Here is a 17,990-nt window from a genome sequence, read left to right as displayed (position 1 = left end):
ATATATCCAAAAAGTTAATTAATCGAATAACTTTTGAAACTCTACATTAATTAGTTCTCATCTTCTACCACTAGATGACACCACATAACACAGGAACTCATAGGATAATTAAAATTAACTTGAAAATGATTATAGACAAATAAATCTTGCACTTCGATGTAGTTCGATTCATTTTATAATCAATTATGTTAATAAATCAGTTATATAAATTAAATTCAATAAAAAAAGGTACACTTTGCGTCATCTAGTGGCTCTGCGTGGGAACTAATGAAACACCAGTTTCAGAACCGTGTAGTTCACCCTGTTCGTAGGAGAGATGGCGCCACATGTGCCTTTTTTTTTTTAAATTCAATTTATACTGATTTTATTAGTTTAATTTATTATAATACGTATCAAATTATATAAGAATGAAAGACTAATGAACTTTGGAATGTTTTGACTCATCATTTTATATTAGCACTAACAATTCTATGATATTAGGTTACATACGTGTATACGTATGGTGGCAGCACATGCACCTTTTCCAGATTGTTCGAGATTGCTTATTGCTATTCATCGAAGAATATATTCCTAGTCTATGACAGTGTCTATATCGTTAAATAAGATGGCTGAATTTTGAGTTTCGTTTACATCTTATTTTGCACACTCTAACGTATTGGTGAACAAATGTTGTGTAAAGCCGTTGCTCAGCATTCCCCGTGGTGTTTTATAAAACTTGATAGAAAATGCATAAACTTGTTATGTCATTATCCATCGTTAATCGAAACTGATTGCGTACATTTGATCAAAGGTTTCAGTGCTTTTTTTCAAACTATACTCGACAGAGGAAAGCCAACATTTTAATCGTATTTCAGTATGTATATCTTCTTCAGATACTTTCAATTTATTGATTAATATTCATTATTGAATTTCAATGATTTCATTCATCGTTCCATTGAAGTTGCTTTAACAGTAATACCTTCTTACTGTTTAATTTACAGACATAATGGTGGAGAGTACTGATATTTGTGTCCTACAATGGGCTGGTCATGCGAGATTCATTACAGAAAAGTTTAGTGAACTGTTGGCACGCCAAGCACTTGTTGATGTTACCCTCGTCTGCGAAGGACAGAAACTCCGTGTTCATAAACTGGTTTTAGCATCGAATAGTACATACTTTGAGGTATGTTTAACAAAGATATTTCCGTGAATATAAGTGAGAGACTTTGAAACCTTTTCTTGTTATACATATAATTGATTTACAGATGTTGCAATTACATACGTTATCATCTATAGCATAATTAGTATTACAACTTCCATTATTCATTTTAATGTTAAATTAAGTAATTTAAAATTAATAACTAAATAAGATTATTTATTTATATAGTTTGAAATATTTTATAATATTGAAGCATGTAAAATGTTAAACTTATGCTGTAAAGCACAAGTTATGTAATAATACTTTACATGTTATTTTTTTAGTGTATACGTTTTTTTTTATTCTAATTATAGATATAGTATAATTCCTTAATTGTTTTATTTTAAAGAAATTTAGAAATAACTTAATATTATTGAACGGTCATTGTCTTATGTAACCACTAGTGAAAAAAAGTAATTACAAAATCAGTTGATACTGACTGAATTCTGTGTCAATAACGATCGAACATATTTTATTTAAAGTATATATTTAATAATAGAATAATAATTTATCTTTCGTGATTTGTGGATTTATGTTATCTGATAATAGATATTGATTGTGTACTTAACTATTTTTTGATTGTCACCTTCAAATTTATTAAGCCTGTATCATTATCAATGAAAAGATTATATTATAATATTAACCAGTAATTTTTTGATGAGCACATACAATAGTGAAAATACTTTCTGTAACAGTACCTTTAGCATATAATTTTTTATATGTAACAATATACAATAATGAATTACTATCAAATATAAATTACTTGAAACTTTGAATCTCCTTTATCTCTTCTATTAGTTCATACAATGTAAAGTAATGATAGAAATATTTATGAAATACTTATAAGGGAACAATTTTACAGGAATTATGTAAAATTCATATAAAGTAAACAAAGCCTTATATATTGGAATTTCCTTGTTTATTTGCAAGCATTTGAAGAAACCATGTTTGATGGACATACTTTTTACAACTTGTGAAGAACATCTATTCAGTGTAAAGGTATTAATGAAATGATTCGTATAAACACAAAATAGCGAAATAAATACACGCTGGTGTAAATGTTTTTCTTAGTAGTGTATCTGATATTTTTATTTTTGTTTAGTAAATATCAATATACCCAAAAACATGTGCATGTAGAAATTTACATAAAATTGTATTTGAACAATACAATTATAAATTATGTAGCTAAAAATTTCTTTAAATATTTCCTGTACCAATATTTAACACTATTAAAAGTGTTCTTTGCATATAATATCAAACTTCATCAAATTATAAATGTATCAGAAACGTGAAACTAATAGAAAATAAAGATAATACATCATTCATTGCTTTTACTTTAAGTTCTAAAATTTTATCTACTAATCCATTCTGTTTATTTCACTTTCTGATGCAACAGGAGATTCTGCAGAAGGATTTGAGTCAGGAACCCATTATATTTTTGAAAGACCTAAACTTTGAGATCTTGAAGGCCATGGTCGAATTTATGTATTGTGGAGAAACTACTGTTCCTTATCAGTTGCTGTCATCTTTATTAACTGCCACTAAGACTTTTAAGGTTGGTATAAAACAAAGTTTTGCTAATGTCATAATGTGCTACTGTAATATTAATAACCTAGTTTTGCTTTTCTACATGCAGGTAAAAGAATTAACGAGCGTGGTCGATGCCATGATGACTTCTGGTATAGAAAATTTTAGAACTGATGTACATATAGATAAGAAAGTTAGTGAATCAAAAATTACAAAAAATAAATGCAACAGTCCAGATTATTCACACGTGAAGTGCAATGATCTAGAGAAAAATGAGTGCTTTTTACTTTCTAATGAGAGCAGTAGTGATGTGAATATAAGTGAAAATTCACCTTTGGAAAGTAGTGTCATCACTGATCCTCCTGAACAAGAATTAGAGCATATGTTGTATGATGAATCACAAGATTTTGAAAGTAATGTAGAACAAACTAAATTATTTTCAGTAGCAAACTCTAAACTAGCAGAAAATAGAAATTCAACTTTATTTATAAATTGTAATAACAAAGAAGCATCAAGTGGGTACTCTGAAGATAGAATGATAAATAGTAATACATTGTGTACAAATGATACTTTAAAACCTATATTATATGAACAATGCTGTGATCTTTCAGATATTGATGACTGTGAAGAAAATTCTATGTCACTATCACAATCTTGCCTCCAGCAAATTGAAAAAGACTTTGCACAATATAAGTTTGAAGCTACCGATGTTCCTAGTAAAATAGGAAAATGCGTTAAAGTATACACTCATAAAAGACGTAAATCCATAGATGAAATAAAAACTAAATTTACAGATGTAAATAACATAATTCAAAGTCCATCATCCACTGATTGTATAGACTTATTAGATGAACCGTCCACTAATGATATACCAGTTACACTTTTAACCTCATTAGATATGGAAAGTGCTGAGTATATTATAAGCTTAAATACTGAAAACATTCAGTCTATAGTGGGAGCTACTTTAACCGAACAACATGCGTTGAGGACAGGTAAGAAAATCGAACAAATTATTGAGTACAATTCGCAGAAAGATAATACTAATAAAAAAGATCTAAATGTTGAAAATACTGAAAATTCACTATGTAGCAAACCGATATTACGAAGAAGTTTGCGATTAAATCAACAGGAAATAGAAGAAACTGTGAGCAATAATGAACTTAACAAAGATTCGAATGGAAGAGAAAAACAAATTAAAAAATTTAACTCTTCCAACAGCGCAGAATTATGTATGAAAAAGAAGCGTAAGGTGAAAGATATAGATCGCAAAGTTCCAGAACAAAGCGGTAACAATTTAATACAGTCCGCTAAAAAGGTTTTTAATTCGCGTAAAAATTCTACAAAATTAATTGTAAAAAAAAGCAATAAACCTACTTGTACTATATCTAGCAAAGAAAAGGATCAGCAAACGGTTAAAATACCGAACAGATTGAAATGTGACATATCAGAAGCGGCGGAAGTGAATTCTATTTTTACATTACCTAAATTAAATACAATAGAACACATAAACCGAGCGCTTTGGGGCGATATGTCGGATATTTCCGAAGACTGTGAAAATCGAATGAATTTAGTGGAATTTACACCAAACACAGAAATTCCGTTCGCCGTTGGGTTACTTCCTCTACGCACTGCTTTGGAGAAGATGCAAGCAACGCCGGATTATCAACCTCGCAAAACTCGTTCATCGGTAGCTCCGTTAAAACAAGATAACTTTCTCAAAAGAAAAAGTTTTACACAATTTGGAAAACCTACCGAACCAAAAAAGCAGAATATTTGTATCAATGGCCCGAAAGAAAGTGCAAAAACAGTTTATCATATTCAAATAAGAACAGCACCATCGCAATACATACGAAATCGTAAGAAATATATTGCGGCATGTGTTGACACGATACAATCGCCGGTTATTATGAATAAATAATAAAAGATATTACGCAGAAATAGGTAGCTATAAATAAGCGATCCCAAAGAGATCGAATTAAAAGAAACGCGTATATAATTTTATATTTTGAACAAATATTTTTAATATAAAATTGATCGTACGTGAAACATAGGTATGGAAAAGAATCTACCGTACATTACATCCATATAGTTCCTTAACTTTTGTAAGAATTCAAGATATATTTTTTTATTATTTTGAATACTCTTCCAGAAGAGTAAACACAAATTTTGTTCATTAAAAAGAGAACGTTTAATATAACATAGATGTAATACGATATTTTTGTTTATGCATTATGTAATATTGCATTATTCTACAAGTTCAGTAGCTTGTGATTAAGTGAAATGGACTTTTCTAGTGCACATGTACATATGTAATGATTTGTTTTTAATATCGTGTCCTTCTTTGTTTAAGAATTACGTGTAAATATTTAAAAATTTTAGTTTGTTACATTTTATTATGAATTTAATTGAATTTTCTTTATTGTGTGAAAAATTGCATCTATACAATTCATATTATTGTAAATATTTAGATATTAAGCGTCGTAATTTGTTTGATAACTTTAAGAATTCTTAAATGTTTTATATGATTTATTTATAAATTTAATAATCATATTCTTTAATACGTCTGTTTACAAAATATTTTATTACAGTAAACAAAATTGTAATAACCCAGTGTTAAAATAATTTTATCATGAAAGCAGTAACTGTGAATTTATAAAATATGAATTTGTACTATAGTAACAGGTATATTCCCTTACATTTCTTATACTTTACATGATAGTTATATTTAAACAAATAAAATTTGTTCTATGTATTCATTTACAGTATTTTGAAATATAAGCAGTTGCTGCTCAACATAATATAAATGGATTGTTTATTACAATACTATACAAATATTTTTTACATGAATTTATGTATGCTACATATACAATGATAAATATATACATATATTTTTTCCATAATAAATGTTTTCAATGTACAATTTTTGTAGTTTGGAAATCAAATTATCATTATCATAACTTTGCACATAATTGCAGTTATTTTTACTATATAATTATATAGCAATACTTTATTTTTGTATCGTTACGTTCAAATTTATTTCACGACATTTAACGTTATATTATCTGAATGAGCATAATAAGGAATTGTAATTTGTACGTGAGCATATGGTGTATTAACGTGCTCTTGACACTGCGCAGAGGACGAAAACGGACTAAAGAAAGACAGCCATGTTTATTTATAACTAGTAATTTGATTGGTCGTGTAATGTATACTTACAATACATGTATAATCGATACGCGTAAATTGTGATTCTGATTATCTCACTTCCCTAATTTCTTATATTGTACAAGAAGATCTCATATTGTTGTGAAATGAATTCAACAGTTAAAATCCATAACAGAATACAGAAACACATTTTAGAAGTAATGAAAAATTTCACACAGTCTGATATCGTTTTGATTAAACTGTTTTGTACAAAATTTTGTCCCGTCTTTGATACATTATGTGCAATAACAATTATGTATCATATATTTATATACATCTGAACAAGGTGTAATTTAATTGTACCTAATCAATTTTTCTGTCATTGTACAAGTTATTTCTAATCTAATCACACGTAAGCAAGTTGTAATACATCTACAAGTATACTACAAAATATTAATTAAGGTACTTAAGTGTTGTGATAATTCTATCGTTTACACAGAATAAAATTTTATTTTTCGAAGCAGTACTTTGAAATTTTTATTTTAATTTCCTATTAGAACAGTTACGGTGTAATTTAAATTACCAATTATAAATTGATCGTTCAATTGCCAATGGTAATTAAAAATTTTGTAATCGAAAGATCGAATCCCAAAATCTCGAAACTTTCGGGATTCCGAGTCATATCGGGATCTCGTCCGACCTTATCCGATCGGTTCCGAAGTTTTCCGTCCTAACATGATCTCGAAAGTTCGATAGGCCATACACCCCTAAATAGCGCGTATAAAACAAACATCTCCAATCGTAGAAAAAAAAATGGAAGAAAATTCTTTGATCAATTTTAGGTTTGTAAAATCGTAAGATGAAACTTACATATAACGCAGGAAATTGGTGGAACAGGTAGTTTTATGTTTATTGAGTCTTGACTGCATATCACGAGCTTTATAAACGGGAGGCTGAGTTCGACAAGGAGGACATTACGTGGCATCGTACAACGCCTATATCCTAGTCCCATAACTTAGTTGCGTAGAAGTTATTGAAAGGTTGAACGCAACCAAGCAGGTAAAATAAGTAGATAGATACATGCTCAGTGTTTAACGTTCAGAAGAAGACAAACTCAATGAGGTTGACACAGCGCAGCGACGGTACAATCAATGAGCGCATATTGATCTCAACCCTTCACGGATTCTACACCTGCAGGGGCGGGTCACTTGAGTATCGAGCTCAGATATCACGATTTCACGACGAATAATTAATTCTGTACGCATGTATCATATATTTATTCCAACCTTGAAATTGTACACTTGTTATTTTTATGTAACGGAGATTTTATCGGTTTAATCTGAGTTCAGATTAATGTTTTAATTATTTTTGATAAAATATTTGTAAAATAAATTTATTATATAAATTATACTGTTAAAAGCATTCGATTCTTTTCGACGAAACGTTCATGGAAAATTAATAAAATAATATTCTATTTATACATATGTGAAAAAGGTTATACATGAATTATTAAGTCGTTAAGGCATGTGTATGGTATAAATAAATATACGGTGATTTATCGTCACTTTACGAATCGTTCAATATCATCGATACTTAATTTTCGATAGCAATTTCAATATTTTGTGCAAGCTTATTGAATATTAACGCATGGACGTCCACGGTTTAACGCGAAGACACGTTGCTCGACTTCGAAGTGAAATTGTCAGTTATTCGTAGAATTACGACGGATTTTCTAGAGTAATATTACGTAAAATCATGAACTTAGGAATATAGAGACGGCGTGTGAGTTTGGATAATAGACAAGGAGAGGGAAGCCGACATGAGAGGAGGGCCTAATAGCCGATGCCTAAATTTTATTGGTTGTGTTCCTGCGCATGCTCTGTACCGCCAATTACGAAGGACTAGAAGTCATTGATTAATTCTTATATTTTTAAATTAATATCAAACAACAAATTACTTACTTAATTATTAAAATTGAGTGCTTAATTTATTTGTCTCTTTTTATGATAGTACATAGATGATGTAACTTCTCAGGAATAAATTGATAAACTATTTCAGAAATATATTTGTTAATTATGAATTAATAAATTGTTGATTTATGAATGATAAATATAACTACTCCTATTCTTTATATATGTACAAATCTAAAAATTCTTTAATTCAGAAATTCTAAAATGTACCAAAATTACAAATTCTGAAATTTACAAACTTTTAAGGAATGGAGAATTCCATCTTTGGCGTAGTGACATGCACGACAGAAATTAACAGTACTCCATACGGGTATTCGCCCATCACTGAGTTCTAGAAGTCACGTGCCGCTCTTTTCTCTAAACATTCCAACACTCAAGGGGAAATGAAGCGGAAGTTAACATCGCACGTAGTTGTACCAACAATGGCCAATCGAAACTGGGCACCAGTTTACCTCATCGCCTCGTCCCGCGGTATCTTCCGAAGAATATTCCCAGTCCCCATATTCCTAGATCCACGCGTAAAATAAAGCAAGCACAAGTAGTGTCACAATCTAACACGAGCGCCGGAAGCTTCGAAATGATTGCGGTAACGGGTGCAAACTATCGAATCTGTTTCGTCATTAAAAAAGTTTGGGACAATTTCCGGAATGTCTAATAACAAAATTTATAGCAGTGCATGATTAACAAAGCAATTTCCGTATTTAATCGCAATAATATTTGATTGTCGTATCGATGGAAAATAGACAGTCTCGAGGCGAAATGGCGGAAGGAAATGAATTTAGCCGCGCTGAAGGAAAGTGTCGAAGATGACCAGTAGATGGCGAGCGCGTCGGTGCCGCGAGCGAACAAAAGAACGCGATTGGTCGCTTCGAAAGTAGTGCCAGACATGTGTTTCGTTTCCCGCCTCGTGGGTTGTTATTGTGTGGGGGCCCCGCCAGTCCGGTGAGTCGAGTGTAGAGAGCATAGGGCCTAGGCCAGAATCGAACCACCGTTGGGTTGGCTCCTCGGTACGGTGGTGGCTCTGTCCGACTGGTGACCGACCGTGGTCCGTCCGTCATATTCCCGGTTTGAAAGCAAGGTTGCGACTAGTTGTTGCGACGCAGGAAGGTGTAGTGATTCGTGTGCGGAGTTGCAAACGGGTCTGCCGGCCATGGAGAAGCGGATCTTGCTCGAAAAACGGGGAAGAAACCCCGGCGAAGTAAGCCGAACCCCACTTATCTCATATCGCACCGCTTTGCCTCGACACGAGACGAATACTACCCGCGGGTCGTGTTGCTGCGTGCTTGCTGGTTCTATCGTGTGCAGTTCTCCGAGAGCGGCTACAGAAAGAATCGTGTTCCCTCGCGCGACACCGACACCACGCACTCGCTCTGCGGGCACGCCACTGGCTCCTCGAAGACGCACGAGAACTCGGATTTCTTGACGGCGACCGCGTGGCTCCGACGATTTATCGGCCAACAAGACGTGTTCTCGATGCCGACACGAGATGCTACGACTGCCACCAGAGTAACAGGCATGGCGTGGCTAGCTTCAACCGCTTGTCTCCTTCGTTTTTCGTCACCTCTCTGTACGACAATCGCGGCTTTTTTCCCCCCCGTGTTTCCTCACTGAGATTACCGCGCGCGTCCTTTTTAATGCATCGCTGGAAAAACGATTCGGTTAGGGAGAACTCCCAGCTCGGTTGTATTCGTATCGTATCATAAACTGGAAAACTGAGAAACTCGTTAGCCGATTGGTTGACCGAATTCAATGAACACTCGATTAACCAATCGTTTAACAAGTTTTTCCAAGTTTTTCCAGCGTACCAGGCTTTCTACCGAATTGCGAAGGCTCCCTTATCGTATCGCTGATACGTTGTATTACGTTCATAGAGAAAGCACAATGCAACCCGCAGTTAAATACGTTTGAACTTGAATTATTTTATTAACCACAAAACGTATGTATATACGTGTATATATATGTACGCTACGTCTTGCTGATTTGTGATGTAATACATCGCAGAATCAACGTCGTTGGCATAGAAAGTAAAACATGTTTAATCAATGGAGACATTGCTCTCTATGACTAATTTTTTTTTAGTGTATATATTTATATGCTCATTTTTAAAAATTACGAAAATCGTACGAGCACTTCAACAGGTTTTGGACTTGTTTACGCGTAATATGTTTGTCTTTCTTAATTACAGCTTGAACGAAATAATTTTATATCTAATTTCTTCAGAAATTTCGCTCCTAGAATTTTTCTACCAAAGAAAATTTTCAAAATTAAAATATTTTTAGTTAATATTTCTGTTATCTTATGTTTTCTGTACTGATGCAACATTTCAGAAAAAATTTTATTCATTTTCAAAAATTCATTGAACAAAATTAATGATCGTTTAAATTATTGAAATAATAAATTTTTAAAAAATTAAATTATTTAAATAACAGAATATTCTGTGTATCGATAAATTGAATTTTTCAAACGCTTAAGTAATTAGGATGATAAATGATTGTTTCTTATTTAAACTGCCGTGTTTTATACGCAAGTCGTGTGATCAAATTATAGCGTGGCGTGGCTGTCTCTAGGAGCCCCTCTTTTTAAACTACCGTGCATTGTACGTGTGTTCCTATTAACAGGAGTCACCATATCTTCGCAGTTCGCTCGCGAGCCATTTCAGAAAATTATTTATTCACGATATTTTAAAATATTTATTCTTGACTCTTATTTAACCACGGGATTTCTATGCAACGCAATAGCGAAGTGCATATGTATATAAAAAGGCTTTGGACAAGATGGTGCCCCTTTCGAACGAGTTTCGAAACATATGCAACCACTCATAAGTCACGGTTACTTTACACGTAAAGTATTATGTCAGAACTTAATAGTCCTTTGACCGCGATTTTCGTTATTCTAAGAACATTCAATTCGTCAAGGTCAAACAGACGCTTGAACTTGAAAATATTTATAAAACAATAAACTTGAACTATTATGTTCTACTCTTTCGTGACGCACGTTTGTCAAACGGTACCTATACAAAAGAAATTTTAATCGATTAATTTAAATGGGAAAAATAAAATAAAGTTCTATCGACAAGATGACGTGTAAAGTTAAAGAAGACTTCATCTGTTACATTCAATCTGGGTTAAAAGATGCAACAAATCGTTACAGTGTGCTGTACAACAAATCACTTAGCGATAAACATACTTTTACGTTTTCATAATATACGCATTAAAATATAGTCGCATTCGTGAGGTTAACACATTGATAAATTTATTTTTAGACAAAATTTCCCGTATATTCCATGTGTTTCAAACGTTTTTTCACCGGTGTAAAGATATATTATGTAAATCAATTATCAACGAGAAGAGTTGTGCGTGCCATGAGGTGCTGCCATGAGATGCGCGTGCGAGTGGACATCGCCATTGTTTTCCGGTGCGCGCGAGTGCTTCTTAAATATTTAGACTTTTGTTCATCTTGCAAAGGGTACATATGTTTCAAAGTGTTTTCGATTATTTCAGTGCGTAAAGAGAATCCTAAATCGACCGCTCGATTACTCGTGTATTTTAATCTACGGCCGTGTTTCGTAGCATATTACTGATCACCGTGCAGCCATCTTGGACGAGTCCACTCTGTCACCAACTGACACGCGTACGTTTCGAAACAATAACAAAAATTAAAATGAGCACGTTCCGTACATTTTACTTCACGTAACAAATTTTACAGCATTAATTAAGCAACACTTTACACTTGTGTGACTTTCGATTCGATACATTTCATGTGGAATATTTATGCGTGGGCGTTTGCATCGCGTTAACCACCGGCATTGCGATGCAATTCGTTTAGCAGTGCTGTGCCTACTACATTATGAACCATTGTACTAAAGACCATACTGTTTTCTCTCCTCGATACTTTTTTTTTATCAATGTATACTTTTATTTTGTAGTATATTATGAAAATAGCAAAATTATAGATATTTATATAATACATGAGTTCAATAGTAATTTTTAAATTAAGCATTAATAGATGAAAGACAAATATTTTTCCTTTTTATTTTATTCCTAAAATTTTGTATTCAAAAGTTATTCAGCAAACTGGTTCATTTAATACGGAAGTTTTATCAAACATCCATTTCTTGTATCCATCTTTGAGTTAACTCGTAACTGTCATTGATTCGTTCCTATAAGCCACGACGACTCGTAAACGCTTCCACTATGATCAGTGCAACGCACGACGCAGCCAATCAGTCGGTCGGAATGTCGGGCAGTGAATTTAAGATAAGGACATACGACGACTCCGAGACTTCGTGTGAAAGCGATTCGTCGTGACTAAAGATTGCTACGCAACAGCGTATTAAGATTTGTAAGGGTGCGTTTAGACCGATCGAGCGAATGCTCGTTCTGCTGCCACTTCGAAAAAATCGAAGTGTAAACGAGCATTATTTCGCCGAGCGGTGATCAATCTAAGCCGTACGTGAACGAATGCTCTAATAATATGGACGCACTTTCGACGAGCCAAGTCAATACTAGTCGATTTGGCGGGATTTCTTTCGACTTTGAGTCAACATAAAATTTCCACTCGATTCAATGCGATTTATTTCGATAGGATTCAATTCGAATCGATTTAACGCGATTTGACTCGGCGCATTTAATTCAACATCATTCAATTTAACGTGATTCACTTCGACACGTTATAATTCGACGTGATTCAATTCGATACGAATCGGTGTGACTCGAGTCGATTCAATTCGGCGTGGTTTAATTGACTGTCATTTGATTTGATGCAATTCAATTCAGAGCTTTTTTTTGTTGGAAACTATGAACATTCGCTTTGATGTGGCAGTTTGTTCAAAAACGAGCGCGAATGTCTTACTGCACACTAATATTCATAAATTTGAATCTACAGCAGATAGCCATTAGCAAATGAATCTCTCGATGGAACGAGTATTTCGCAGACAATTGTACAAGCAGTAACATGATCATGTATATTTGATGTAGCATACAGATGTAGATTGGTATAGGAAATATTAGTTAATCTTGAGTTGAAATGAATCCACATAAAATAAAAACTCAAGATAACTTTGATTCCATTGCGTCGCGTGCCGCAGTCAGTACTTATTGCTTACCGGCTTTTCTGATGCCGCTAAACAAGACGCGTCGTGCACTCTACTGCCATCCCCCCTGTATCCCAAGAATCCCCTCGCACTTCTCCACCCGCTGTTTCTCTGCTGTCTCCTTTCTATCTACTCTCTCACTCTTTACCTTTCTCTTTCTCCGATCAATAAAATAGCCCATCTCCCGCGAAAGCTTATCGTCCGTTTGAATTTCAACGACTATTATCCAACTTTTTTCTTCCGCGTTGAAATTTCATTTTTACACCTTCCAGCTGATGTATGTTTGCGGCAATAATTAAGAATTCAATCGACAGTGCGTATTTGTCGACCGATAGCTATCATTCTAAATGATCAATTATGTACAAAAATATTACATGTATACATATTAATTTTAATTAAATAATTTTTATTTCATTCTTCAACCTTTTGCACACAATATTGTGTTCCTTACAAAGTATCATTACACATTTAATTTTTATTGTATACAAATATGTAACAATATTTATTATATATTTACTTTTTGTCTGTAAAAATTTTATTAATCTGACACAGGTATTTATGTATAAATTATTTCCTTCTTTCAGATCAAAGAACTAGTTCTTGACAACTGTCGGAGTACGCATATTGAAGGTCTGACAGATGAATTTGTCGCGTTAGAAACACTAAGTCTTATCAATGTGGGTCTTACCAGTCTAAAAGGCTTCCCAAAACTATCAAATCTTAAGAAGGTAAAGAATATTTTGATCAAATAAAACGGTATAAAGAAATAATAAAAGAAGATAAGTTATAAGTATTCTTATTTCATATAGTTGGAACTAAGTGACAACAGAATCTCTGGTGGTCTGAACCACCTCCAGTCAAGTCCTAAGCTAACTCATCTTAATCTTAGTGGAAACAAGATCAAAGATCTTGACACACTTCAACCCCTAGTAAGTTTTGATGTATTAAATGTAATTTATACACACACATGTGTTGTGTAGGTATATTAAGAAATATGTTTTGTCTTGTAGAAAGAATTTAAGAACTTGAAGAGCTTGGATCTCTTTAACAATGAAGTGACAAACGGAGATAATTATAGGGAGAAAGTTTTTAGCCTTATTCCGAGTCTTCGATGTCTTGATGGGTATGTATTTCACAACACCATTATTTATATGACAAGTTTATTATATGATTTAATAATGTCTTTTTTATGTTACAGATTTGATACAGATGACTGTGAGGTTGATGATAGCGAAGGAGAGGATGATGAAGTAAATGGAAATGAAGATGGGGATGGAGATGCTAATGAGGAAGATAGCGAGGAAGGTTGGTTGCGGTTAATAATTACAATGACACGATTTAAATTAATTTAATGTCATATAATCGAAAAGATTTAATCATAAATATTAAATTTTAGTTTCAGACGAAGAAGATGACGAAGATTTTGACGATGGCGTAGGTTTAGAAACTGTGTACAAGGCTGGTCTCGAGGTAAATACATTTTATTATTTTTTGTCAAATTTTATTTATTGAAACCTTGTTAAATTTGATTGATTAATGTGATGCAGGATGAAAGTGATGAGGATGACTTCCTTTGTGACGAAGAAGAAGAAGACGATGATGATGACAATGACGATGATGAACAGGATGAAGAAGAAGGTAAATGTTTCAAACGTTAATTAATTTATTATTTTTAATTGAAATATGGGGTAAAGAAAAGGTATCGTTTGTTCGCGATACATAAAGTAGTTAAAAAAAAAAATATCAAATTGAAAAAAATAAGTGATTTATCATATTACATATTATGTAGAGTCATCTCCAGCTCGAGGTAAAAAGAGAAAACATGAAGATGGAGGCGACTCAGGGAACTAGAACCATAAAGAGCAGGTTTCTGATGCTGTTGAATGAGTGTAAAATTCGTATAAATAATAACAATAATTGAGACGCCGAGTGAACACCTGGGAATCAAACTAATTGACCGACCAATGACAGACTACAGTTAGTGGTGTGAATTTATCAGTAAAATGATTGACTGACAAATTGTCTGTGGAATAACAAACGATTAACCACGGCAAAGAAGAGGAATGTGAATGAAAGAATTAAAAGGATAATGATGGCATAAAATAAGACTGCATTCCAGCTGGACACAGCGCGTTTTAGTTGTACTAACAATATTTTATATAGAGTATATAGTTAGAGTATTAGTGGTGTTGCATAGTGGGTGTGAAAGATCAGATATTGAAGGACTTGGAGAAGGCAACAATGGAGTTTTACATATGAAGGAGCATATTTGTCTGTTAGCTCCAGTCGGCCAAAGGCTGGTCACGCTGGAATGCAGTCATCGTTAATCAGTACTGAGGTTACATAAGTTACATTTTAAATACATTATTATTGTACCATGAATAAGTATAGAGTAAATGAGGAACAACTTTTGTACAGGTTTACACCATACATTGAGGTGCATTACGCCTCTGTGATTTTTGGGACAGAAAATAAAGAGATAAATATATGTTGCTCATACATTGAGCTTATATCTATGAAAGACGTATTAAGATAGGAATCTACATCATAAGAACGAAGAAATGAAAAAAAGTATGTACATTTCGTTTATTAGAATTAATAGCGATTGAGAAATTGTATAATTGATATCGTCTAAAAGAAAAGAATCAGTTTAGAACATAAAGATTATCCTAGTATTTTCATTTGTTTTGATATGAGCGACAAATACTATCGGTATTTCAAGAAATATTAATCCTGAGAAAAAGCGAAGAAACAACGCAAAAATAGAAACAATTAAGATCGTGCTAGTATCTTGACTTGAAATTTTTGTTTAGTAAATTTTAAGTTCCGGATGTTTATGTACAATAAGCCACGTATATTCCATGGCTGTTAAGATTATTGTTATTTACTCTTGGGCATTCCATGGCTACGTGTTATGCTCTAACATAACATAAAACACATCTGATTAGTAACATTATCATACTGTCTTTCCATTTCAAATTGCAGACGTTCAGCTATAACCGTTAAATGTTTTTTATACTACTAAGTCGTACAATTTTTTACAATAACTATAGAAATACTTGTTGAATAATATAATTTCTACCCAGCAAGTCTAAGTGTTTGACATATAGGGTACCGAAGGAAAGGAAACAAAAACAAAATTACTATAAATCCATAATTACCTTTAATTTCTGTCTCTGAAGTTACCATAGCGCTGACACATCTCGTGATGATTAAAGTGCGAAGTTAATGGGTAATGATCATTAATATTATTATTAATATTAAATTACAATATGATTTTAAAAAAATAATAAATATTTACACTTGCGCTTTCGCACTTCTGAATTGTATTTAAAGAAAAGAAAAGAAAAGAAAAAGGGAAGAAAAAAACTCGGAATCGCAAAATTTAGATTAGAGCGAAAAGACAAAATCTCGAGAAACAGGCGCAAAAATAAGAAACAAAAAAAAAGGTGGATCAGACGATGTAGTTAATGGTGAGACTGTGGTACGTGGATTACTGGACGGACTACCGATTAACTACGTGATCGTGAGAATGGATGGGAGTGAAATAGCGAGTGAGAGTGCAAGAGAGGATCGGTTTTATAATAAAAAAAAAAAGAAAGAAAACAAGAAATTATGGTAGAGTCGAGGATCTGGCGCCTCTTTGTCGCCAGTTTGGTTATGGCCTTATCCAATTTTTCCAAGACTAAAGCAAATTTATATTAGGTACAATGAGTATATTACATGTACAGGTCCAAATCTGTAAATTTCCAATCTGCAATTTGTAATTGCGGCTCGCGCGGATGTCTTATTAAAAGTTAAATTATAAATAATTAAGAAATTGAATTATAAATAATTAAAACATTCCGCGCGTCCCGCGACACGTACACTTTTGTCAATTGCAATTTTGGATAGACCATTTACGTAAGGAAAAAATCTATCACCTATCAGATATATTACATCTCCTGTATTGTCTGCCTGTTCCGTTGTTAAAGTGAATTTTTATCATAACGTTTGTTTATTTCGAGCAATCCTCATCACAAAATAAGAAAAAATAATTTATTAATAAAATCATTTACAAATCAACAATTATACTTAATACTATCGATCCGTTTTTATTAATCAAATACAATTTGTAGCATGAATTTTAATTATTTAAAAATACCAATATTTTTCATTATTTATTACAATTTCCTGATGACTTGTATTTTTTCTTTTTTGTTTACAATAAATCATTTGTTTTAAAATACGCCGTTAAGTAAACGTAACATATTTTAATTTATGCTAGACATCACCTATATAACGTGGTGTTACGTCTTTAGTCGTTAATATTCCTTCATTTCGTTCGTAATTTTGTTGTCTCCGTTACTTTTGAATTATTGCTCGCTCAGTAATTCAATGTATGTATTAAAGAGTTATCTAAAATATTGATTTTCAAATTACCTTCAACCAAATGCCGGAGATCCTTATATGCATGCTGCTTTCTGAAAATTTACGAAATTAGAGATATGAAAATTTCAAGTTTATTACAATTTTCTTTAGTTGAAGGAAAATGCACTCGCCTTCATGTCTATATTTTCCTATCTCCTTTGGTACTTCAAGCTCCTAGGCTTCTTATGGGTTCCCCTGGGATTTCTAAACAATAATGATGAGACACCATATACCTATTTTTAGGCAAATTGCCTTTCCCAACAGTACACTTCGGTGAAATGTAAACTTCCTCCAAATAAAAGCTCTAGTGACAGAGGGTTCCCGCCATTGGAGGACGTTCCCGCCATTTTCTTCTCATTTTGCTCTATAAGCAAAATTGGAATATATGAATTTTGATATCATCAGATTTTAATTTTCTAAATTTCCAAGTTTCAAATTCTAGAAGTTTTTAAAGACCACAACCTCTAAATTTCCAAATTGTTAGAATTTTTAATCTTGTAAATTTCCACATTCTAAAATCCTGAAGTTCTCATTTTGGAAATCACTCTCCAAACGGTATTTATCAAGAATGTGATTTCTCCTGCGCCGCCATATTCCCTAGGGAAGCCAACCATTCTTCCCGGTGTACCAACAGCCAGCAGTGCATGGTGCATCGTGGACGGTGCTGCCA

General features: G+C 33.0%; 2 protein-coding genes and 2 long non-coding RNA genes across 7 annotated transcripts; 2 read left to right on the top strand and 2 right to left on the bottom strand.

The window, feature by feature from the left end:
• Positions 1-552: 552 nt before the first annotated feature.
• LOC100879616 (uncharacterized) lies at positions 553-5,947 on the top strand. Of its 4 annotated transcripts, XM_012298213.2 has the most exons (6): positions 553-853; positions 981-1,162; positions 2,108-2,176; positions 2,574-2,732; positions 2,814-3,219; positions 3,316-5,947. In XM_012298213.2, exons 2-6 carry the CDS (start codon positions 986-988, stop codon positions 4,620-4,622), a joined length of 2,118 nt encoding a protein of 705 aa, XP_012153603.2. In that variant the 5' UTR covers positions 553-853; positions 981-985; the 3' UTR covers positions 4,623-5,947. The 4 variants fall into 4 exon arrangements, with proteins under 4 accessions (XP_012153603.2, XP_012153602.2, XP_003708679.2 ...); XM_012298212.2 differs by having other exon boundaries at positions 554-853; positions 2,814-5,947; XM_003708631.3 differs by lacking the exon at positions 2,108-2,176 and having other exon boundaries at positions 554-853; positions 2,814-5,947.
• A 752-nt stretch (positions 5,948-6,699) lies between these two features.
• Positions 6,700-8,196, bottom strand: LOC143266036 (uncharacterized). The gene is made up of 2 exons (XR_013041030.1): positions 8,058-8,196; positions 6,700-7,897 (listed from the first exon to the last, which is right to left on the bottom strand). It is a non-coding gene; the product is annotated as an uncharacterized LOC143266036 (long non-coding RNA).
• Positions 8,197-8,759: 563 nt separating this feature from the next.
• Mapmodulin (acidic leucine-rich nuclear phosphoprotein 32 mapmodulin) lies at positions 8,760-16,900 on the top strand. Its single transcript, XM_003702483.3, has 8 exons — positions 8,760-9,016; positions 13,495-13,638; positions 13,720-13,839; positions 13,921-14,033; positions 14,109-14,215; positions 14,307-14,380; positions 14,458-14,548; positions 14,700-16,900. The coding sequence occupies exons 1-8, from the start codon at positions 8,969-8,971 to the stop codon at positions 14,759-14,761; spliced, it is 759 nt and encodes a 252-aa protein (XP_003702531.1). The 5' UTR covers positions 8,760-8,968; the 3' UTR covers positions 14,762-16,900.
• LOC143266035 (uncharacterized) lies at positions 16,072-17,918 on the bottom strand. The gene is made up of 3 exons (XR_013041028.1): positions 17,783-17,918; positions 17,452-17,684; positions 16,072-17,373 (listed from the first exon to the last, which is right to left on the bottom strand). It is a non-coding gene; the product is annotated as an uncharacterized LOC143266035 (long non-coding RNA).
• Positions 17,919-17,990: the final 72 nt, after the last annotated feature.

This window comes from Megachile rotundata, chromosome 16 (genome assembly GCF_050947335.1).
Source record: "Megachile rotundata isolate GNS110a chromosome 16, iyMegRotu1, whole genome shotgun sequence".
In the NCBI taxonomy this organism is placed as follows: Eukaryota; Metazoa; Arthropoda; class Insecta; order Hymenoptera; family Megachilidae; genus Megachile; species Megachile rotundata.
Note: the sequence above shows the minus strand (reverse complement) of the source record. Positions and strands in the feature narration are given on the sequence as shown.